A 22,325-nucleotide genomic window follows, 5' to 3' on the forward strand; every position below is an offset into this window, starting at 1 on the left:
CACCCGTGCACAAACATCTTTAGGCTGGGAATCTGTAAATCGTTGAGACATATCTCGTAATTTTACTTCATTCACCAAAACTTCAAGACAAAACTAGTATCTCCACGTTTCAAGGTAGGAGCGGAAGAACACTCAAGATTGTATTGTATAGAAATTAGTGTGATAACGTCAAGTCACTTGTGAATGTTAACATTCCCGCACGTTTGAAACTCCTAGGCCTCACTCCAAATTGGTTCAAGCAGTTATTTCCATATCATATACCAACATGGGAGTGTCTATAAATATGTTGCATGTCTCACCTCTTGTCCCTAGGCAAAACACAAAGCTTAGCTTCTCAACTGTGTTTTCCTCTCATCTCATCTCCCTGGCCAGTAGCTACTATACACACATTATTTGAAGATAACAACCTTAATTTTCTGTTCTTGTTCTTCTCTGATCTGAGAGATCAGAGTAACAGATAGAAATGGAGGGGAAAACAGGTTGTCTGGGGAATTTCTTCCAGAAGGCAAAACCATACATAGCCATGATCTCCTTGCAATTTGGGTATGCTGGAATGAACATCATTACCAAAGTGTCCCTCAACCGGGGCATGAGCCATTATGTTTTGGTTGTCTACAGACATGCCTTTGCCACTGCTGCCATTGCCCCCTTTGCTCTTATTCTTGAAAGGTACTCCGGCCACTTTAATTAATGTCTTACAAACTTATGATTCAATCATCGGAATCACCTAATTAACACAGTTATTGTTGTTGTTGTTGTTGTTTTGCAGGAAAGTGAGGCCTAAGATAACATTCACAATTTTCCTGCAAATATTTGTTTTGGGTCTCTTAGGGTGAGTCAGCAGTTTTCCCGTTTTTCATTTCTCCAGTTTTCTATTTCTCTATAAAAAAAAAAAAGAATCATTTCTCCAGTTACTAAATGTTTTTCGACATGTCTTGCAGGCCGGTGATTGATCAGAACTTCTACTATGCCGGGCTGAAATTCACATCCCCAACTTTCTCATGTGCCTTGAGCAACATGCTCCCTGCAATGACATTTGTCATGGCCGTCTTGTGCAGGTGCACTTAGTGCTCTGACAAAAAAATAAGTTAAACTAGCTAATTGATTGTGGGTAATGTTAAAAAAATCGTTAGGTGCCCTCTGGCGCCTAGGAGACCGACTGCCTAGTGCCTAGGCGCGATTTTTGCAACACTGGGTGTGTCTCAACCCGGGATGTGTTGTGGTGTGCAGGATGGAGAAGGTGGACATAAAGAAAGTGAGGTGCCAAGCAAAGGTGGTGGGGACTGTAGTCACAGTGGGGGGAGCCATGCTTATGACATTGTACAAAGGGCATGCAGTCAATTTCTTGTGGTCAAACTTCATCCATCCCACCAGCAAATCCAATGTTCCCCAAACATCATCTGCAGATTCTGGCAAAGATTGGGTCAAAGGCTCCATTCTTCTCATCTTAGCCACTCTTGCCTGGGCCTCTTTCTTCATCATCCAGGTCTCTAATTATGCATATATATATATATATATGAGGAAAGTCGGTCCAAATGGTGACTAAAAAGTGGAAATTAATATCTGCAGGCTATTACACTTAGAAAATACACAGCTCAACTTTCCCTCATAGCATTGGTCTGTTTCATGGGGACTCTGCAGTCCATTGCAGTAACCTTTGCAATGGAGCACAGGGCCTCAGTTTGGACCATTGGCTGGGATATGAACCTTCTTGCTGCTGCATATGCTGTGAGTACTGCAATTATATTATTTCTCCAAACTCGAAAACCCGAAATTAATTGTTACATAATCCAACTAATGAAACTGGATAAAATTTCAGGGGATTGTGTCATCAAGCATTGCATACTATGTTCAAGGGATAGTGATGCAGAAGAGGGGGCCTGTTTTTGTCACAGCTTTTAGTCCTTTGATGATGATCATTGTTGCTATCATGGGATCTTTCATTCTTGCTGAGAAAATCTATGTTGGAGGGTAAATTTCTTTTCTTTTCTTTTACTTTTGACAATTTTAGTCAAGTTGATCATATTGTCCACTTGATAACTATAAAATTACAAGTTCGACTCCCACAGCCAAGTTGTTATTGGCTTTCTTGCAGTCAGTTATGGGCTAACTTAAGCTGGTTTACCTCATGGTCTTTTTGCCAGCTAAGGCCTTAAGATCGAAATTTACACAGTACACACCTTCGGGTAGTATGGTCATTTACCGGCTAGGATCACGACACAGAATTTATACAGTGCACACCCTCACGTACTGGGATCGTTTGTTGGCCAGGGTCATATGAAAAAATTATAGGATAGTAACTGGAGTTTTCGTTTTTTTTTTTTAATTTTTTTTTTCTTTTATGATTTCAGTATAATGGGTGCTGTGTTGATTGTGTTCGGACTGTACGCTGTACTGTGGGGAAAGTACAAGGAATACAAGGAGAAAGAAATGATTGAAGCCATTGCAGAACCAGTGAAAGACCAGAATAGGATTATGATGATGATGGTGGTGGTAGAAGAAGATTGTGTTGATATAGAAATGCAGAAAACTGAGGCAAATAACAGAGCCGCCGGCGATGCTCCGGCACCGGCGTCTGCAATTACTGCTCCGGCAGCCTCCTAAGCTTTGAATTAACTGTTCTTCGGAATAATAATAATAATAATTTAATAAACAAAAAATTTAGAAAGTAGTTAAGGAGGGGAAAGGAGAAGGGCATTTCGTCCTTCTGACTTTCAAACTTTTTTTTTTTCTTGGTTCTTCTTTTTTCTTTTTTCAATGGCATATCACAAGATTGTAACTTTTAGCTTAACCTAATGTTTCTTGAAAAAAGAAAAATTATGCAAGAAAAAAAAAATATTACTCGCTATGATTGAATTCAACAAAATATTATATAATTGATTAAAAATTTGTGATAAATAATTTCTTTTGTGACGAACGATTGAGATTTTCTTGAGTAAACAATTAATAGATCAAGGTATTTATTTATTTGTGTAACTACACCGATCGATAAATAATTGAGATGGATTGTTTTATAATCGTATTTGTATATTTAATTTGTTGGGAAGATTTGAAACCATAACTTTACCTTTCAAGTATTACACATTAACAAATTGTTTTGTTACTAGAGTTGGTATTGAGTTTTTTTGCTGAAATAAAATTTTCCAAATCAAATACATTTATGTTATTGAACTCTAATCGTTAATTGAATTGGGATTCTTAACAAAATCATATAAAAACAAACACATATTAGATTTGTCTACTCCAACAATTAATTAATTTAATTTGTTGGGGAGATTTGAAACCATAACTTTACCTTTCAAGTATTAGACATTAACAAACTGTTTTGTTACTAGAGTTAGTATTGAGTTTTTTGCTGAAATAAAATTTTCCAAATCAAATACTTTTATGTTATTGAACTCTAATCGTTAATTAAATTGGGATTCTTAACAAAATCATATAAAAACAAATACATATTAGATTTGTCTACTCCAACAATTAATTAATTTAATTCATTGGGAAGATTTGAAACCATAACTTTACCTTTCAAGTATTAGACATTAACAAATTGCTTTGTTACTAGAGTTGGTATTTAGTTTTTTGCTGGAATAAAATTTTCCAAATCAAATACTTTTATGTTATTGAACTCTAATCGTTAATTGAATTGGGATTCTTAACAAAATCATATAAAAACAAACACATATTAGATTTGTCTACTCCAACAATTAATTAATTTAATTTGTTGGGAAGATTTGAAACCATAAAAGACCTTTCAAGTATTAGACATTAACAAATTGTTTTGTTACTAGAGTTGGTATTGAGTTTTTTGCTAAAATAAAATTTTCCAAATCAAATATCTTTATGTTATTGAACTCTAATCATTAATTGAATTGGGATTCTTAACAAAATCATATAAAAACAAACACATATTAGATTTGTCTACTCCAACAATTAATTAATTTAATTTGTTGGGAAGATTTGAAACCATAACTTTACATTTCAAGTATTACACATTAACAAATTGTTTTGTTACTAGAGTTGGTATTTAGTTTTTTGCTGAAATAAAATTTCCAAATCAAATACCTTTATGTTATGGAACTCTAATCGTTAATTGAATTGGGATTCTTAACAAAATCATATAAAAACAAACATATATTAGATTTGTCTACTCCAACAATTAATTAAAAAGCAACTACGGAACGTATCTAAACACATTACAAGAAACATCACATCAACCTATTTGAGTTTTCCTATTACCCCATAGGACAATGGGACAACTGGCCTGGAGATCTAAAACTACTCCATTCCCAAAGCCAAGGATCGAACCATTGATCTTTGGTTAATGACAAATGAGTCTCTTTCATTCAACCACACCCTCGAGGTTTATTAATACCCTGTTGATTAATCTGTGATTTACTTCTCATGTGTGATTTGTGAACTACTTTGTATCATATAGAAACAAAATTTACATCCTCCCGTGTGCTCTGTCAAGTCGGAATGTGGGGGGCCCTTAGAGTTGGGGATTCAGCCTTTTGGAACAAGAATCATCAACATCAAAGAATATTATATACTCACACTTAGCCGTTTAAGGAAGAATCCTACTTATGTAACTACTTAACCTAAATTATATCAAAAAAGACTATTGTGGCAATCAAGATTCAAGAATAATAATCTTGTTAGTTACTTTTCCGAACTTGGTATTGATTCTAATTAATCCTTGGAAATGGGTGCGGTATTAAAAGAGAAATATACTCCATTATTTTTAATATATTGTTTGGAATTATAATTACAAATTCTCCGAATCAAATATTATTGATAGTTTAAATTAGATTGGAGTAAGGGTTTATAATACACTACATACTAAGATAGAGAATAAGAGTTTTGTATTGTTCAATAAGGGTAAGATGAATGGAAGTTCAATCAGTTGAAGATAGTCAAATTGCTCTCATCGATTTACAATGTTAAATTGGTACAAGGCATTATGTGAAGTAGAAGATGATCTGGATTATAGGAGAAATGTCCTATTCATACCAAAGGTTTTAGTTTATAATCTATAAAACTTGAATCTTTAGCTTTATTACTTTAGAGGTGATTTCTCTCGTCATCTAGAATATTACGGTAAATAAATTCTATGGGATATATGATAGAATATTTGTTTGGCAGATGAGAAAGTGGATTATAGAATAAATAAGGCAAATGCTATCATGCATATATGATGGTTTCTCCACAATGTTACATACCTATTTTGCTAAGTTGATAAAATTAAATTTGAGTTGTATTGAACATTTGATTTAATGAAGTTTGTTCCCCTTGATTTTCAAAAAAATAAAATAAAAAATTGAGTTAATTCCTTGAATGGTCATTGATTATTGATATTTATCAATTTTTATTATCGATTTTTAATTGGACCATAAATTGTCCTTTTACAATTGTCACTCCGTGTTATTTAGATATGTGAAATAATCACTAGCTCTTTGTTATTTATATATGTGAAAGCAATGTATAACGACTAATAACTAATTATTGTATATTAGTAAAATACTATAGGTTTAGCCATTTAGTCACTTTTTAAGTCAAATGTATAACCGTAATTTTTTAAAATAAATTATATGGTCATTTTTATGGGATCAAATTCTTTCCCTGCGAGCTCAACGAGGATCAAATGCTTATCACTACACAAAAATTATAGCTAGTAGTGAAGACGCAATTTTATTTCCTTAAACTTGTATAACAGTTAGCGTCATGTTTTGATGGCAAAATACTCGATTTGGTCATCCAAACCTCAACCCAACAATTTCTTTTTTTGTCTCTTCAAATCACATTTCTATATGCTTCCCTATACACATTAATTAAGTGTAGTGTTCACCAAAGGCAAAAGAATTAATTTAATTAAAGAAAAAACACTAGAGAAGTTGCACACTATGCACTTATGCTGTTATGCAGTTAAGCCACTAGGAAAATAGGAATATATGGATAAGTAGTTGGGATTTATTAATGATTGGGCTTGGATACTTTTGTGTCATTATTTGAGCATATTAATCATTGAATGTTATTGGAGTGTGTGTATTGGTATCTAGCCAATTTTTCTTTTAAAAAGGGAAAAATAAAAGAATAATATTATATGTATACAATTTTTAATATTTAATATTGGAAAAATGATATTTTTATTTTTAAATTATAAAGAAATAGTATATTTTATCTTTTAATTATTTTGTCCCTACTTTTTGTTCCTAAATTGTTAATTGTCTATGATTCTTTTTTTTTTTTTTTTTTTTTTTTTTTTTTTTTTTTTTTGTCTCTCAATTGCCTGCAAAGTGTTATTTTACACCACTAATAAAACTCAGCGATGAAAAAGTCACTTTCCAAACAATTAAAAAGGAAAAGTAGCAAAAATGTATTTTTGAAGGACACAATGTTATTCCCCTATAATTTACACAAGCTAACTTGTAGTATGTGTCCCATATTGAGACACAAAGAGTCGATATCGCTCATACTAAGGTTTAAACTCATGATCCACATTTGAAAAAATCACTTCATACCACTAAACTACACAATTTACATATTGAATGTTCACAATTTTGTAAAAGGTAAATTGTGAAAATTTATATGTAAATTGAAAACATTAAATATATAAATTGTGTATTTTATATTTGAGTCCACCTTCCAAAGTGGTCCTGGGTCCATGGTATAACTATTGAACTAAGACGATGCGAAAAATATTGGGCCAAACATATGAAAGGCCCAATCCATTAAAGAAGAGAGAGACAGAGAAAGCCCAGAAAAGCAAGTGAAAGTTGAAGGCAACCAAATCGTAACGACTTATCTTCAAACTCAAAATATGGTTCCCTCCTTCTCCACCAAACTTATCCATTTCATTCCATCAAAACAAATGTCAGAATCCCAAGCTGAAGAAGACTTACCAGAGAAAGAAATTGGCAACCAAGGCCTCAAGAAAAAGATTCTCCGAAAGGGAAACTCATGGCAGACTCCACTTCCTGGTGATGAAGTCCATGGTATTTATGTTTCTTCTTTTTCACTTTTTTTTTTTTGAGAGAGACCAAGAAAACCGGTAGCTACTACTCGAGAGTGTGTACTAAGTAAACCTGTATTCTGACTTTAGAAGGCAAAGAATCACAAGGAAGAAACTAATTAGGAGTCGAAATCGTAATATTGTAGTTATCAAGTTAACGGTCTGACCAACTTGGTTGTGTTTTCCATGCAATGAAAACTTTCTCCGTTTTACTATTATCCCATTTTCTTGGGTTGGTTTCAACATTTGGTTTCAGTTCATTACAGTGGAAAGCTCCATGGCAATGGAGAATACTTCGATTCAAGCCGTGAAAAGGGAGCCCCTTTCACGTTCAAATTGGGGCAAGGTAACTACCATTTCTTGAAGAGTTTTCCAGAAACTAATGCAGTTTGTGTATGGAGCATTTTAGGTGGGTATGTTTATTTCTGGTTTCAGGTGAAGTTATAAAAGGGTGGGATATTGGGATTGCTACAATGAGAAAGGGAGAAAGAGCATTGTATACTATTCCTCCATGTTTGGGTTATGGGAAGGCTGGCTCTCCGCCCATTATTCCTCCGGATTCCACTCTGCTTTTCGACATAGAAATGGTGTCATGGAAGTCAATCAGAGACGTCGCCGCCGATGGAGGAATATTGAAGAAGATTGTCAGGGAAGGTGAAGGGTGGGCTACTCCTAGAGATGCTGATCAAGTTCTTGGTAAATTTCCTTCTTGTACTCCCTCGAATCCAAGACATTTTTACATACGGTATGATATCTGCATCCCATGAGATCAGACTAGGGATGGCAACGGGGCGGGGCGGGGGCGGGGGCGGGGAATGGGGTCCCCGTCCCCGTCCCCGAAATGTCCCCCCATTCCCCGTCCCCGCCCCGTTCCCCAGCGGGGATTTTTCGGGGACGGGGAATTCCCGCCCCGTTTTGATTCATGCTTACTTTTTTTTTTTTATTATTATTTTAAAAAACACACATAATATAATATGCATTCTTAACAAAACTAGAGAAACACAGTTTTGTTAAGGAAAAATCTTAAATCGCAAAGATGAAAAAAAAAAATCATCTACTAATACCATGAGAATATGCAGAGATAGAGAATGAAGAATATAATACATTGATGTTCAATAATAATTTAAACAAATAAACATAGCCTATTTATACAAGATATATGTACGGTATTACGGTAACAATGAACATAAAATGTATGTACCTAAACTAGAATACTAATTACATGGAAATTCAAGAATATGATTAAATATATACAAGAGAGATATTAATTTATATATAATATTAATATTATTAGTCAGGGATTCAAGGACGGGGCGGGGATCGGGGATCGGGGTCGGGGCCGGGGCGGGGAATGCCCTCCCCGTCCCCGGCGGGGATTGGAAAATTCCCCCCCATCCCCGCCCCCGTTCCCCGAAATAAATCCCCGAACCCATCCCCGTCGGGGCGGGGAACGGTTTTCCCCATCGGGGGCGGGTTCAATTGCCATCCCTAGATCAGACTGATCAGTCAAGTTTGGATTCAGCCTCATTCGAGAACTAGATAGGGTCTCAGTGAGTCAGAATTCAAGACTCCCATTCTAGAACAACTGTCCCAAGGGTCTAAGTAATGAGATGAGACTAATCAGTACATACGGTATGTATGATATCTACATCCCATGAGATGAGACTAATCAGTCAAGTTTGGATTTAGCACCATTCGAGAACTAGATAGGGTCTCAGTGAGTCAAAATCCAAGACCCTCATTCCGGAACAACTATCCCAAGGGTCTCAGTAAGTCAAAATCCAAGACTTTTTTACATACGATATAATATCTGCATCCCATGAGATGAGACTAATTAGTTGAGTCTGGATTCAATCCCATTCAAGAACTAGAGGTCTCAGTGAGTCAAAATCCAAGACCCCCATTCAGCATTTGGGAACAACTATCCCGAGGGTCTCAGTGAGTCAGAATCCAAGACTTTTGATTGGCCAGAACGAGAGGGTCTACTGGCATGATCTCTTCCCGCAAGATGCAAATACCAATGCAAAAAGTCTTGGATTCTTGATCAAACAAAAAGAAGCATTTGTAATTGGGTTTGATTTTATGGCATATCTGGCTTGCAGTGAAGTATACCATGAGGACTGAGAATAAGGAAGATGTTGTTTCTGAATCTATTGATGGGGTGGAATTTTCCCTAACAGAGGGTGAGTTAAACTATGACACAGATTAAATTCTTCCCTTTAAGAATTTTTGACATTTTTTGCTGCCATTAGGATTTCTCTGCCCAGCCATGAGTAAAGCAGTAAAGACAATGAGAAAGGGGGAGATTGCAGACATATCAGTGAAGCCTTTTTGTGAGTACTAGAATTTTGTCTGCACTGTCTTGTCCTTTTGAAAAAAGTGAAGTAACTTATAAAAACATAAATTCCAGATGGCTTTGGAGCTCTTACAAATGAAAACACAAACACAAACTCCATTATTGGTAGCATTCCACCAACTTCAAATTTAAGTATCCATCTTGAACTGGTGTCATGGAAAAGCGTCACTGATGTAATGGGCGATAAGAAGGTTCTCAAACAATTGATCAAAGCGGGCGAAGGCTATGACCGTCCTAACGAAGGTGCCCTTGTAAAAGGTAAACTAAACAAAAGGTTTCGCGATCAAATCCCTCTGTACGTTAAAAAAAAATGGCTTCTTCTCTCACATTTGTGTATTGTGTTTATGCATCAAAGTGGTGTGCATTCGTAAGCTGGAAGATGGAACAATTACGGAAAGAAAAGGGTCAGATCAAGAACCTTTCGAGTATCTATGTTTAGAAGGTAACAAGAAGCTCTTGCGTTTCTCTCCTGTCAGATGCCCAGTTTGCAGATTGATAACTGTGTTGCAGATCAAATCATTGAGGGTTTGGATCGGGCAATCATGACTATGCGAAAAGGAGAGGAAGCACGAGTTAGAATCTGCAGTGACTACTTCCATGGCTGCAAAGAAAAGACAACAGAATTATCTCCATTGATTTATGAAGTCAAGCTTCTTGACTTCACCAAGGTACTCGATGCAAAATTTATCTTATGATGCGTATGAGCAAGTACCTTCATTGGCCAAGTCGATATGATGTTCCCTTTGACACAGGAGAAGCCATTTTGGAAGATGGAAACACGGGAGAAAATCGAAGCTTGTGAGAGAAATAAGCAAGAGGGGAACCTTCTGTTCAAATCTGGGAAGTTCCAGCATGCCTCTAAGAAGTATGAAAAGGAATGTGGTGTGAAGAAATTCAACCAACTAATGAAAACGTCGAATTCCAGCAATAAACATTCTACCCGATAATCTTATATGCTGAAGTGTGTCATCTTTACCTTATGCAGGCATCAAAGTACATCGAGTTTGATCACTCTTTCACTGCAGATGAGAAGCGCCAGGCAAACGCATTGAAGTTATCCTGCAGTTTGAACAATGCTGCATGTAAATTGAAACTCGAAGACTTTTTAGAGGCTTCAAGATTATGCAGCAAGGTCCGTTCACCCTTTCCTAATCGTCTTTAATAGAAAACTTTCTCTAGCAAGAATCTCGATAATTGATATATGACTTTGATAAATGCAGGCTCTAGGCATCGATCCGTGTAATACCAAAGCGCTCTTCAGAAGGTCTCAGGCATACTTGAGAATGTCTGAGCTCGAAAAGGCTGAAATTGACATCAAGCAAGCTCTAGCCCTGGATCCAAACAACAGGTTTGTTAATCTTACTAGCTTAATTTCTAGTTGAGACAAAACACATCATTCAATTTGGTATCAGATCGAATACCATTTTTGTTTGTCTGCCAGAGATGTGAAGCTTGTGCACAAGGAGCTAAGGCAAAGACAAAAGCAATATGAACAGCATGAAGTCAAATTTTTCAGTGCCATGCTATCCAGGATAGAGTAGTATGACTTCATTTGCAGTGATTTTACAGAAATATTCATAACAAAATTGCAGTTAGATCAAAACATATACAAAAAGTTGTATTTTATTTAATTAGAGCATAAATGTTTACAAATGACATTTTGTGAAACTTGGTACATAAAAACACCTAAAGATGGACAAATATTATTAAAATTTTAGAGATATATATATACACACAAGTTCATTGCATAAATTGAAGTCATCTATTGGTAACTATGAGTGTAAAGGCAAACACACACACTAAATACAGTATTGATAGCAAGGTTGAAAAAATCGCTAGGCGCCTGGGGACCGCCTAGGGCGCCTAGAGCGATTAATCGGCGCCTAGGCCCGATTTTTGCAACACTGATTGATAGAGTAGCAGGTGATGCTCGACATTATTGAACTAGTAAGTATTCATGAGTAGTCTTGCTCCATATGATCCAAGTAAAACTTTCCCTCGATGTTCATACTCAGAATAACCTTAAACTTCTCTTCCTTGATCCCCCTTCTGACTTTCAAGAGCAATTCAAACTTGACGTAATTCTCAATTACCTGCATTCCGTGAACACGGCATAATCAGCTGTTTTCAAGACTTTCTGTGGGAGTAGATTGTAGAAAATAGAAATGCATATACATGGCAGGCAGACAGACAGAACGAGGGAGTAGAGAGTAAGTGCATAGCTTAACGTCACAATTCAAAGCAAAATCTGCCTACCTTTGCCTTGGCCAAAAGGATATGTAGAAGTTCATAGGGATTCAAAGAGTTAGACCTCTGCTCGATGGTTTGCACAGCATAATGTGCAGCATCGTGGACCACTAGATCATGTCCATCTGATTTAACGCAAACACATAACCTCGAACAAGAAATCCCTGTTCTGTACATAAGAAGCTTTACAATTAATTACCTTTGTTTGATGCCAATGTCAGAGGTGGTAAATGAAGGGACCTCATGGGCACGCTTGGATTCATGCAACTGTTTGAAGCTCATCCATGGCTTCACACAAACTTTAACTTAATATTCACCATGGAGCAAACATACAAGAAGCTTAGCAAGTAATAAGTAACAAATAGATAAGAGACACTAATGCAATCAGAATCGAGCAAACACATAACCTCGAACAAGAAATCCCTGTTCTGTACATAAGAAGCTTTACAATTAATTACCTTGTTTGATGCCAAGGTCAGAGGTGGTAAATGAAGTAAATGAAGAGACCTCATGGACACGCTTGAATTCATGCAACTCTTTGAAGCTCATCCATGACTGCTCACAAACTTTAGCTTCATACATCCTTTTCTTACCAGCATCAATCACCTCCAAAGTAAGATGATACATCATACCAGCAACAACCTGCTGTTTGGCACTGACAACTCGCCCAAACTCAAGAAGGGCATTCTGTTCATAATACAAGCATCCTTAATACCAAGGAATTTCTTAAAGTTACAAGTTATATTCCTAGCGGAGTGATCTATTGACCTTCTTGGTTTGAGCCCATAAGCTATAGACAAACTAGGTTGGTTTATAAGGATCCTTTGTCATTTAAGGTCACAAGACAGGGTTTACCTGTACACACTCCAATAGTGATTGCCACTAACTGGGAATTTACCCTATGAACACACTCAAATAGTGGACGCGGGTTTACTCAAAAAAGAATTTCTTAATGTAACACTCAACATCTAAAACGCATAACACCACATGAAACTATGAATCAAACACTAATCCTTATAAAAATAAAAATAAAAAAAGAAACATTTTCAAGCAGTCAAAACAATAGGACGGCAATTATTAAACGAAAAAACAAAAAAAAAAAACAAAAAACAAAAAATAAAAGTACCTGTTTTTTGTTGTGCTCCAACACAGCGAATCGACCAAGGCTCGATACTTTTCCATCGTTTGGGTTCCCCTTATAGTTGTATAGTCCGCCCAGAAGAGGCCCAGCAGAGGGAGTTGTGCTGCTCCTCATTTGTATCACTTGCTCTCAGCTGAAAACCCTAATCGGAAGATCCTCAGTAGGCAAAGTAGAACAAAGCAGAGAGAAGAATTGAACTTATAATGTGATGGATATATTGGAAATGGCCAGACAATAATAATAGGGTCCGGGAGTGCATAACGGACAAATTATATGGTGCACCGCTGTGCATAATTGATTATGCATCGCAAACTAAAACGATGTCGTTTTGTTTAATGAAAATAAATGGTATCTGTTTATTGTCGTTCCGCACTCTTCCGCAAAAATAACTCTGTTATTCAGTTTCATTTTGTATACACTGCAGTTTCGATTCAACACAATTATAGTTTTATTTTGATATAACAATAGCTTCATTCGATATTTATAGACTCAAATATATGAAAATGCGCGCTCCGTTAAAACTAACGGCGCCGTTTCAACCGCGGTGTACTTGCACCACGGTCCATGATATAACGACTGAGCATAACTCGAGCAATCCAAGAAGATGGTCCGAGTGGCTCAAGTTGAGTTTGAAGCCGGCCTCCGACTCAGAATAATGGGCCTTGACTTAGTCTTGCGGCTCACTCATAGGGCTTGACTTAGTCTTATGGCTCATCGTGAATTTAGCATGTTAGTTAGAATTTATTCTATATAAATAAGCATGGTACAATTATTATAGCATCCTCATCTTCATTTACTTGGTCTAGGTATACATTGCATTCAATCCCACCTTGTAATCCACTTACAATTTCACTATCAATACAAAATTGTCCTGCGACATATATTTTTTTCACCATTATTTTATCTTGGCTATCCATTTATTATTTCATTTATTTATCGGATTTAATAACTCGGACTCACGGGTTAATTAAATACATCATTGGTCTTATTGTTAAGAGCGGTTGTATAGGCTCGAGCGTGCTATCTACTTCTGGTCTAACATGACTACCACGATCAACTACCATGTAACTTTTATGATCTTCTTCCAAATGCAAAACAGGGACCAGATCGCCCTGTCCAAGAACTTAATCTTGTCCTTGTCCGTTCGTTTCTCGCACTCTAGCGCAATGCGCACTACCCATGACTTATATTCGTCCGCATGCAGCGTCTGAGTTTGCATGGCCCTTTTCACCACCAGTTGTTAGATTTTTCAACATGCAGAGATCAAGACTATGGTGAAAGCTAAGCTCCATATGAGATCTAGGTCAATGTTGCAAAACACACTAGGCGCCCCCTAGGCGCCAAGGGGGCGCCTAGGCGCCGATTTTTTTTTTTTTTTAAATTAAAAATAAAATAAAAATTTAAAATTTTTAAAATTTAGTAATAAAATATAAGGTTTCCATAGTTATTTCTTAGAAACTATTTATGAAAGTGGTTGTAAAAGTGTTCAAAAGATTGTTTAAACCATCTAAATACATAAAAAAACTAAAATTAAGAGCTAAAGAAGCATTTTTTTGAGAAATTAGTGGACCAAAACGCGATTTGAAAAAAAAATACGCGATTTGAAAAAAAAAATTGACCAAAACGGACAACCGAGTCAAAAGTTATGCATTCCGAAACTTTTCCGACATTTAAAAAAAAAAAAACGCCGAACCGCCAAACCGGCCGGTTAGGCGGCCGGCCGCAGAGGCTGTTCCTCGCGGCGGCGCAATGGCGCCTAGCGCCTAGGCGCGATTTTTGCAACATTGATCTAGGTCGACGATAGGCTTCGAGTAAGCCCAATCGCTCTTCCTCTCCTAGATTTGCTTTGTCGTTGCCTCGTAGAACAACGTCGACGGCTCCCGCATCGTCCTCCAACAAATGGCTTGCCGCAGGAACTAACTCGCCCTTCGTAGGCTCGGAGAAGAGCGCATGATTGTATGAATTGCCGGTTTTGTGTCCACTCCATGTCCCCCCGTCGCCACAACTCTGTGAGTCTTCAACAGATTTTCTATTAGTGGCGATCTCCGCAACATTGAAGAGACTGTTGCTTTTGCGAAGGATGGTGATGACCGACAGGCGATCCGCGCGTCAGATAGTTGATGCTAGAGGATCGCAGTGAACATTCCCATATTGGGGTATTTTTTAACGGATGACTAATTTGGGGTAATTTTTAAAAGTTAAGAGACCACATTGGGTGCAATTGAAAGTCGAAATACAAAATTAAGAATGAGCGATAGTCGAGGACAATTTTGGGAAAAAACTCTATTATTTTATTATTACATAATAATAATAAAAAATAAATAAATAAATAATAATAATAATAATAATAATAATAATAATAATGTCCTTTTAGTTCATTTTATATATTAACCGCTAATCTAAACAGTTAAATTTTATCAAACATCTTTTTACAAATTGCTGATACAATCTGCTGGTCAAACCCGTTATCTGATATCTGCTAACCATTGATGCCAAACAAGCCCTTTAACTGTTTGGTTGGAAGGAAGTAATTAGGGGGAAAATGAATTGTAATTCGGTGGAAAAAGAATAAGGTGGGAATAAAGTTGGAATTCAAATTACGTTGTTTGGTAGAGAGAAATAGAATTATTGGAATTGAGAAGGAAATAAGTGGTATAAAGACTAAAATATCCTTGTGTAATAATAATAGTAATAACAACCAAGGGTAGTAATGTCATTTCATATGTTTTTTCCTTTCTCAAATTCATTGAATTGTTGCAATTCAACAAAAGGAGGGAATTGCAATTCCCTCCAACCAAACAATGCAATTGAGACATTCACTGAATTGCAATTCAACTACAGCTAAATTACAGTGAACCAAACGTCATGTTATAGTGTGGATCGTGAATAAATGTTCATATTTAATATATTGAAGGTACATAATTTGTGTGCTGAAAGTTTATTACTCCATATTTTGTATATTATCAAATAATTAATTTTCAATATTCAAATAATGTACCTTAAAAATGAAATTTTAGTGTATTAAAAATGTACTTCTAATATATAAAAAATTTACCTTATGTCAATGGTCAACCTTGTCCATGCTATAATAATTTTTCTATTTTTAAATTATACCATGGACAAAGGTTCACCTTGCATTGTGGATACTGGTCAAAAATAAAATTCATGTTATATGTCTGATCTGTAATTAATAAATTGTGGGCACTGGTATAAAATAACATTCAAGTTATATATTGCAAGTTAAGAGATTATGTATTTATAAATAAATTAAAGACATAAAATATGTTAACACATCAAGTCTAAGGGTGTTTAGTATTTTCCATATTATAATTTTTATTACAAAGCAGCTCAAACCTAAAACCTCCTACCTAATGAAACAATTAAATACCAATGGATCATAAGCCACTTGGTATTTTCCAATAGTAATTGAGCAAACATCTCAAATTCTCAATTATTTCGAGCAATCGTTTTACCCTACACCACGGCGCGCGTAGCACTGTGCGCCGCGCGCCTCCCAAAACGACGTTGTTTTGGAGTTATTTTGGGAGGCGCGGTAGGAAGTTGCTGTGATTATGTGTATTTGTTCACAAAATTATGTGTATTTGTTCATACAGTTATGTACATTTTTTATACAATTATGTACATTCTTTTTATACAATTATGTACATCCGAATCAGAAAATTTGTGTGTATTATGTTAAGAGTTGATGTGTATTATGTTAAAAGTTTATGTTTATTATGTATTATGTTAGATTATGTGTATTATCTTTTAAAAAGAGTATGTATATTTTGTTATATAATTATGTACATTCATGTATACAATTATGTGTATTCTAGTATAACATTATGTATATTTTTGAACAACGGATTTTTAAAAAAAAAAAAAAAAAATACTGCCATTCACTAGGGCGGAAAATTTCAAAAAAAAATTGCCTTATTTCGAGTCTCAATAGACATATTCTAAAGGGAATAAGTTTTTTTTTTTTTTTTCTTTTACAGGAACCCCGTTGCTACCCAAAATTGTAAATTGACTCCTCAAATGGAATTTTATACCAATTCGATAAATGAAAATTGATTTCTATAAACACTATTTAACATTATGTTAATTAATTTAATAGTATCGAATATAAGTTGTATATTTAATGAATGTAAACCATTTAATATTATTATAAAAAATCTACAAAAATAGACAAATTAAATACTCGTAACGAATAATGAAAGCATACCAAATCTTTTATACTATAATAAGATATTATAACATAATAGATTAATTCCATATTTGATCTTCAATTATAGTTATATTTTTATATTTAGCCATTGATGTTATCGTATTTTGTCATTAGCTTTAAAAAATAATTCCAAATTTAATTACTCATTACTAAATTATTTATATTTAATTTATATCTCTGTGAAATCGAAGAGTTAAAAGATAAAATTATTAGTTTGTAAATGATGAAATAGTCAAGGTTAATGTCTATCAAACATCGATTTTGAAATGAATTTTTTTTTTTTTTTTGAGAACAATTTTGAAATGAATTAAGGCTGTGTTTGGAAACCCGAAAAATGATTTCTGGAAATCATTTTTCAGATTTTTGGTGTTTGGCTGGACTTGGAAAATTCAGTCAACGGAATTCATTTTTCGTTGACTGGGGAAAATGTGCTCAATTTGGTGGAAAATGACTTCCGCAAAATTTTGGCGGAAGTCATTTTCCGCCATTTGCTATTTCATTATTTTTTTTTATTTTTTTATTTAGCTTCCGGCGGAACTGGGTTCTGCCGGAAACCAGAATGATTTTTTTTTTTTTTTTTTTTTTTTTTTTAGTTCTAAACATTTAAAATATATATTTTATTCTAAATAAAATAATTAAAATATTTAATTATACCATTCTACTTATTTTTCAGAAAATGAACCAAAAATACCAAAACAGTTTTCCAAATGCAACCAAACACTGGAAAAGGAAAATATTTTTCGAAAAATGACTTATTTTCCAGAAGTCATTTTCTTGCTTTCCAAACGGACCCTAATAGAAACTGAATTTTCATTTTGGTGAAATTATTAATCAAACCGAATTATATTTTAGTTAGTCCAATTAACCAAACTTTTATTTTATATATTTATTTATTTATAATTTGGTTAATGCAATGAATTTTTAATCTTCAAACTGGATTAATTGAAAATCAAAATTTATTAAAATCTTTAATCATAAATCGAATTGACAAAGTTCATATACCGATAAAATTAATCAAAGTAATAAAGGAAAATGACTTACAGATAAGAATTTGTATATCTTTTAACCTTTATATTTCACATAAATAAGATTGAATTATCGATGGTCAACAAAATTTGACACTATCATAAAAGACAATGAGTAATCCAAGAAGTATTTTTTCTAAATTTATAAATGGGAAAATTGTAAAACATGTCCCTCTATAATATGCCAATTGTCAATGTCACCCCTGAATTATGAGTAGTGTAAATGTTGCTCCTCAATTATCAAAATGGTGCACATATAGCCCCTCCCGTAACTGACCTGTGGTTCCCCAGCGCTGTCCATCGCTGGTACTTCGAATCGAGGGAGGGAAAAAACAACTAAATTACATATTTACTCCGACTTAACGGTGTCGTACACTAATGGGGAACCACGTGTCCGTTACGGGAGGGGCTACATGTGCACCGTTTTGATAATTGAGGGGCAACATTTACACCACTCATAATTCAGGGGTGACATTGATAATTGACATATTATAGATGAGTATTTTTTACAATTTTTCCTTTATAAATTTATTTTTTTGATTACATCAAACATAATTTTTTTGGACAGAAAAATAATAATAATAATAATAATAATAATAAATAAATAAATAAATAAATAAATAAATAAATAAATATATATATATATATATATATATATATATATATATATATATATATATATATATATATATATATATATATATATATAATTTTTAAATAAGTGGTGAGCAGGCTGTCAGGCCCGCAAGCCTAGGGCGGGGCGGGCAAAAAAAAAACCCACTCCTTGGCGGGCTACTATTTCCGAAATTCATTCTCTACCTAAATCAGAGGCGGGCCGGGTCGGGCTGACAAGCAAATCTCATTTTGACGTCTCTAACTACAACACGCTTCTGTTTAAGTATTAATTGGCAAATATAGTTATTATTATTATTTTTTTTAGTAGGGATAGTTATTATTTTATTAATTAAAGACTAAAGTTGAAAATGACTTCATATATTCAATACCTAATTAAGTATAGAATCAATTAATATGTAAATTATAAATTTATAACTTAAAATGGGATATATATATCACAATCCAAACCAAATTCTACAGCTAATGTGCATTCATTGTATTCTTGTTGAGGATCCTTATAACACCAGATTTAGCACCAATATAAATAAATCTAATTTCCATATATTTTAGGATTATTCAATCTAAAAATTTGTAGGAAAAATCCAATAATATACCGTAAAATATTTATGGGGATACTCGGGAGAGTATGAACACGAATTTTTTTTTTTTGAAAGCAATAAACAGCTAGCATGTATTAACTCAAAAGAGTAATAACAAAGTCAGTATGAACAAGAAATTAATTAAGGTACAAATTAAGAAAACCTGAAATGCTATCTATTTTAAGCGCTTTAACCATATAGTTATAAATATACATACTTAAATTTCTAGACATAATATTAGTACAAGTTCAGACCATTATTTATCCCCAATACTAATTAAGGTGTGCAAGAGTGAAGATATTCCTAACAAACATATTTATGCCGTACCTATTTTCCATAAATAGGATAAATCCGTAATAGTGTATATACCAATCTTACTTTAAAAAGATGTTACAATGTCGTATTTTCTAAACAGAAAGTGATAAGTAAATGTTGATTGTACACCTTTAAAAAAATTATTGACATATTAGTCAGTCTGTCGCTTTAATTTCTATTTTGATGATTAATACAGCTTTTTTTACGTGTAACGTTATAGTAAAAATTTTTGAATATATATTGTTTTGAAATTCCCTTAAAAGCATATGATTACTATGTTAGGGGAGAAGGAATAATAATAATACTAATAATAATAATAATAATAATAATAATAAAACGACAATAATGTGATATTTCTTCTAAGGAAAAATTATAATTTATGTCCCTCCATAATATACTAATTATTAATGTCATTCTTAAATTATTAGTGGTGTAAATATTATACCTCAATTTTCAAAACGGTTCATATAGTGTCCCCCGTAATGTAAATATTGCCCCTCAATTTTTCGAACGGTACAATACGGGAGGGGCAATATATGTATTGTTTTTAAAATTGAGGAACAACATTTACATTATTAATAATTCAGGAGTAACATTGATAATTGAAATATCATGGAGGGGCATAAATTACAATTTTCCACTTTCTTCTAGTATAAATCCAGCACGTACTCTACGCTACCTCGTACATCTTAATTTATCTCCGACCTTGGTTGCGACGGCGATTGACAATGGCGGCGGAGGCGATTGCGGAGATCGAGGAGCTGATCAAGGTTCATGAAGTGGGTGAGGATGATCTGCAGGTTGGTGCAGCGGGCGGGCAGTCCGGAGAACAAGCTGATCCGGCGCCGCATGCGGCGGCGGTGAGGGTGAGGCTGGACTTTTGCTGCAAATACTGCGATAAGAAGTTCAGTACCAAGCAGGCTTTGGGAGGGCACCAGAACGCGCACCGGATGGAGAAAAATGGGAATAGGAGTGGCCGCCGTGGTGGGTTCATGGACTATGACTTCTTGCACCCTCATTTTCTGTGCTCTCCTTTGGCTGGGTTTCCTCCACTTCCCGGCGGCGGCGTCCAGGTGAACTACTCGTACCAGGCTCCCGCTGCAACCCCGCCGTATTTCCTGCCCGGCAATTCCATTTCCTCGCCGTTGATTCCAACCGGCAGGCAGCCCTATGCTTATCCATTTCCACCTGAAACCAGCTCACTGCGCAGTAGGCTGCCGGCGATGAGTATCCCCGGCAGAAACAGCTTTCCAGTCCCCGCTAGCAGGCTTGCAGGTCCCATTGTTATCAACTCCAATCCAATGAATGCTCCAGAAATCAACAAGGATATGGAGGATGGAGAACTGGACTTGACTCTCAAGCTATGAAATTTCTATATTTTTTAATTTATCTTTTGCGCGGGAAAAATTGAACTCCATTATTATATATATATATATATATATATATATATATATATATATATATATATATATATATATATATATATATATATATATATATATATATATATATATATATAATTTAAGTCTTTAAGATACATGTATGTTTGTTTGTTTGTTTTTGAAAAAAAAGATACATGTTTGTTTGTCTGTCAGCAAACTATAATTTCATTAAATTAATAAACGATTTTATTTCATTTTGATATAATTATGCATTTTGTTAAGTTCTTTAATCTCAAGATTGTTTAATAGTTTTAGTTAAATTGGTGAAATTAATAGTTTTAGTTAAATTTGTACTTTTGATGTTTAATTATTTAGTTGTGATTTTTATTTTATTTTTTCAAAAACAAGAACTTAACTTTCATTATCAGCAAAACATGCAACATAAACAATGGTGGATCAGAAAACCAAAGTTGTGATTTTAATTTTTACTAGAGAAGTGTAATTTCTTGTTTAATTTTATTAATCTTGGATTTGGATTATTGCATGTTTAAAATTTGTATTTGTTGTAAATAATATAACTATTTATGTAGCCATTATCCCACTTGTATATGGTTATCTCGGATCAGGGAGATATACACGTTCAGTGATTAATAGAAAAGGGTAAGCATATGTTCTTTCTCTTCTCTCTCCTTCTTTGTAATAGTTTGATCACAATTTTCAGCATACAATGAACACAAGTTTCATACAAGAGACCACAATATTACAACATGTTATCAGTAGATTGTTCTGATGAATGTATGTCTAGTAAAAAAATGGGGAGGAAACTTTCTTGGTTTATCAAGTTTCAGGCCAAACAGCTTGCATCACCCGTGCATGATGGTTAATTAGTTCATTGTTTTTGTCGGCGCCGGTGTTGTATGTGTCCCCTTGGCAAGTAGAGGCACTGCCATGTTTTGGCACCAACAGGAGGCGACGGTGAGCACCGCTTGAGACTTCGGCGACAGTGACTACACCAAAAATCGCTCATGGCATCTGCACCGCTGCTGGCCGATCGACGACCTGACCACTGGCAATTGATTGCGACGAGGGGACGACGACACCCGTGCCGTCCGTGCCATGATTGGACGTTAGGATCACCTGCAAAGTGTCATCGACGGGACTTCAGAATGATTGCGAGAAACCAATATATATTCTGAGTGGACTACTTAGGTACTGACTATTTTATTTGATCCCATGATGCCAAGTTCTCTGGTTATGTTTTATTTTACCTCTTATTGTATGTGAACAACAAAGTTTGTATTGCACAAATGATAAATGGATATGTTTCTACCAATCCTTCTAGGATCTTATTGGTAGGGATGTTACTGATTTTGTGCTTACTTGTTTATCTCAATCTTCCTTCCCGTTA

The 22,325-nt window shown here is 34.7% G+C and overlaps 4 protein-coding genes across 8 annotated transcripts; 3 read left to right on the forward strand and 1 right to left on the reverse strand.

The window, feature by feature from the left end:
- The first annotated feature begins 316 nt into the window (after positions 1 to 316).
- On the forward strand, positions 317 to 2,844 carry LOC109181049 (WAT1-related protein At5g07050-like). 2 transcript variants are annotated; one of them, XM_019330806.1, is made up of 7 exons: positions 317 to 669; positions 770 to 832; positions 942 to 1,058; positions 1,231 to 1,486; positions 1,570 to 1,728; positions 1,820 to 1,971; positions 2,352 to 2,844. In XM_019330806.1, the coding sequence occupies exons 1-7, from the start codon at positions 464 to 466 to the stop codon at positions 2,602 to 2,604; spliced, it is 1,206 nt and encodes a 401-aa protein (XP_019186351.1). In that variant the 5' UTR covers positions 317 to 463; the 3' UTR covers positions 2,605 to 2,844. The 2 variants fall into 2 exon arrangements, with proteins under 2 accessions (XP_019186351.1, XP_019186352.1); XM_019330807.1 differs by having other exon boundaries at positions 942 to 1,046; positions 1,219 to 1,486.
- Positions 2,845 to 6,690: 3,846 nt separating this feature from the next.
- On the forward strand, positions 6,691 to 11,092 carry LOC109182377 (70 kDa peptidyl-prolyl isomerase-like). Of its 4 annotated transcripts, XM_019332549.1 has the most exons (13): positions 6,691 to 6,992; positions 7,266 to 7,355; positions 7,445 to 7,705; positions 9,112 to 9,192; positions 9,262 to 9,342; positions 9,420 to 9,623; positions 9,721 to 9,807; positions 9,876 to 10,033; positions 10,118 to 10,236; positions 10,347 to 10,497; positions 10,586 to 10,713; positions 10,807 to 10,954; positions 10,995 to 11,092. In XM_019332549.1, the coding sequence occupies exons 1-12, from the start codon at positions 6,818 to 6,820 to the stop codon at positions 10,904 to 10,906; spliced, it is 1,635 nt and encodes a 544-aa protein (XP_019188094.1). In that variant the 5' UTR covers positions 6,691 to 6,817; the 3' UTR covers positions 10,907 to 10,954; positions 10,995 to 11,092. The 4 variants fall into 4 exon arrangements, 3 of the variants coding, with proteins under 3 accessions (XP_019188094.1, XP_019188093.1, XP_019188092.1); XR_002054368.1 differs by having other exon boundaries at positions 10,118 to 10,230; positions 10,351 to 10,497; positions 10,807 to 11,092; XM_019332548.1 differs by having other exon boundaries at positions 10,118 to 10,240; positions 10,351 to 10,497; positions 10,807 to 11,092.
- A 188-nt stretch (positions 11,093 to 11,280) lies between these two features.
- LOC109182378 (cysteine proteinase inhibitor-like) lies at positions 11,281 to 12,966 on the reverse strand. The gene is made up of 3 exons (XM_019332550.1): positions 12,739 to 12,966; positions 12,071 to 12,299; positions 11,281 to 11,458 (listed from the first exon to the last, which is right to left on the reverse strand). Exons 1-3 carry the CDS (start codon positions 12,865 to 12,867, stop codon positions 11,451 to 11,453), a joined length of 366 nt encoding a protein of 121 aa, XP_019188095.1. The 5' UTR covers positions 12,868 to 12,966; the 3' UTR covers positions 11,281 to 11,450.
- A 7,297-nt stretch (positions 12,967 to 20,263) lies between these two features.
- On the forward strand, positions 20,264 to 20,902 carry LOC109181148. Its single transcript, XM_019330903.1, has one exon. The coding sequence runs from the start codon at positions 20,264 to 20,266 to the stop codon at positions 20,900 to 20,902; it is 639 nt and encodes a 212-aa protein (XP_019186448.1).
- The last annotated feature ends 1,423 nt before the right edge of the window (positions 20,903 to 22,325 follow it).

This window comes from Ipomoea nil, unplaced genomic scaffold, assembly GCF_001879475.1.
Source record: "Ipomoea nil cultivar Tokyo-kokei standard unplaced genomic scaffold, Asagao_1.1 scaffold1043, whole genome shotgun sequence".
NCBI lineage: Eukaryota > Viridiplantae > Streptophyta > Magnoliopsida > Solanales > Convolvulaceae > Ipomoea > Ipomoea nil.

Excerpts from the sequence above, each read along its gene's own strand:
- LOC109182378 (XM_019332550.1), bottom strand. The coding sequence starts at position 12,867 with ATGAGGAGCAGCACAACTCCCTCTGCTGGGCCTCTTCTGGGCGGACTA. Across the intron at positions 12,300-12,738 it reads TGGAGCACAACAAAAAACAG|AATGCCCTTCTTGAGTTTGG; the intron begins GTACTTTTATTT and ends TATTATGAACAG.
- LOC109181049 (XM_019330806.1), top strand. The coding sequence starts at position 464 with ATGGAGGGGAAAACAGGTTGTCTGGGGAATTTCTTCCAGAAGGCAAAA. Across the intron at positions 670-769 it reads TTTGCTCTTATTCTTGAAAG|GAAAGTGAGGCCTAAGATAA; the intron begins GTACTCCGGCCA and ends GTTGTTTTGCAG. Across the intron at positions 1,487-1,569 it reads CCTCTTTCTTCATCATCCAG|GCTATTACACTTAGAAAATA; the intron begins GTCTCTAATTAT and ends TAATATCTGCAG.
- LOC109182377 (XM_019332548.1), top strand. The coding sequence starts at position 6,818 with ATGGTTCCCTCCTTCTCCACCAAACTTATCCATTTCATTCCATCAAAA. Across the intron at positions 9,808-9,875 it reads CGAGTATCTATGTTTAGAAG|ATCAAATCATTGAGGGTTTG; the intron begins GTAACAAGAAGC and ends ACTGTGTTGCAG. Across the intron at positions 10,241-10,350 it reads CCTCTAAGAAGTATGAAAAG|GCATCAAAGTACATCGAGTT; the intron begins GAATGTGGTGTG and ends TACCTTATGCAG.
- LOC109181148 (XM_019330903.1), top strand. The coding sequence starts at position 20,264 with ATGGCGGCGGAGGCGATTGCGGAGATCGAGGAGCTGATCAAGGTTCAT.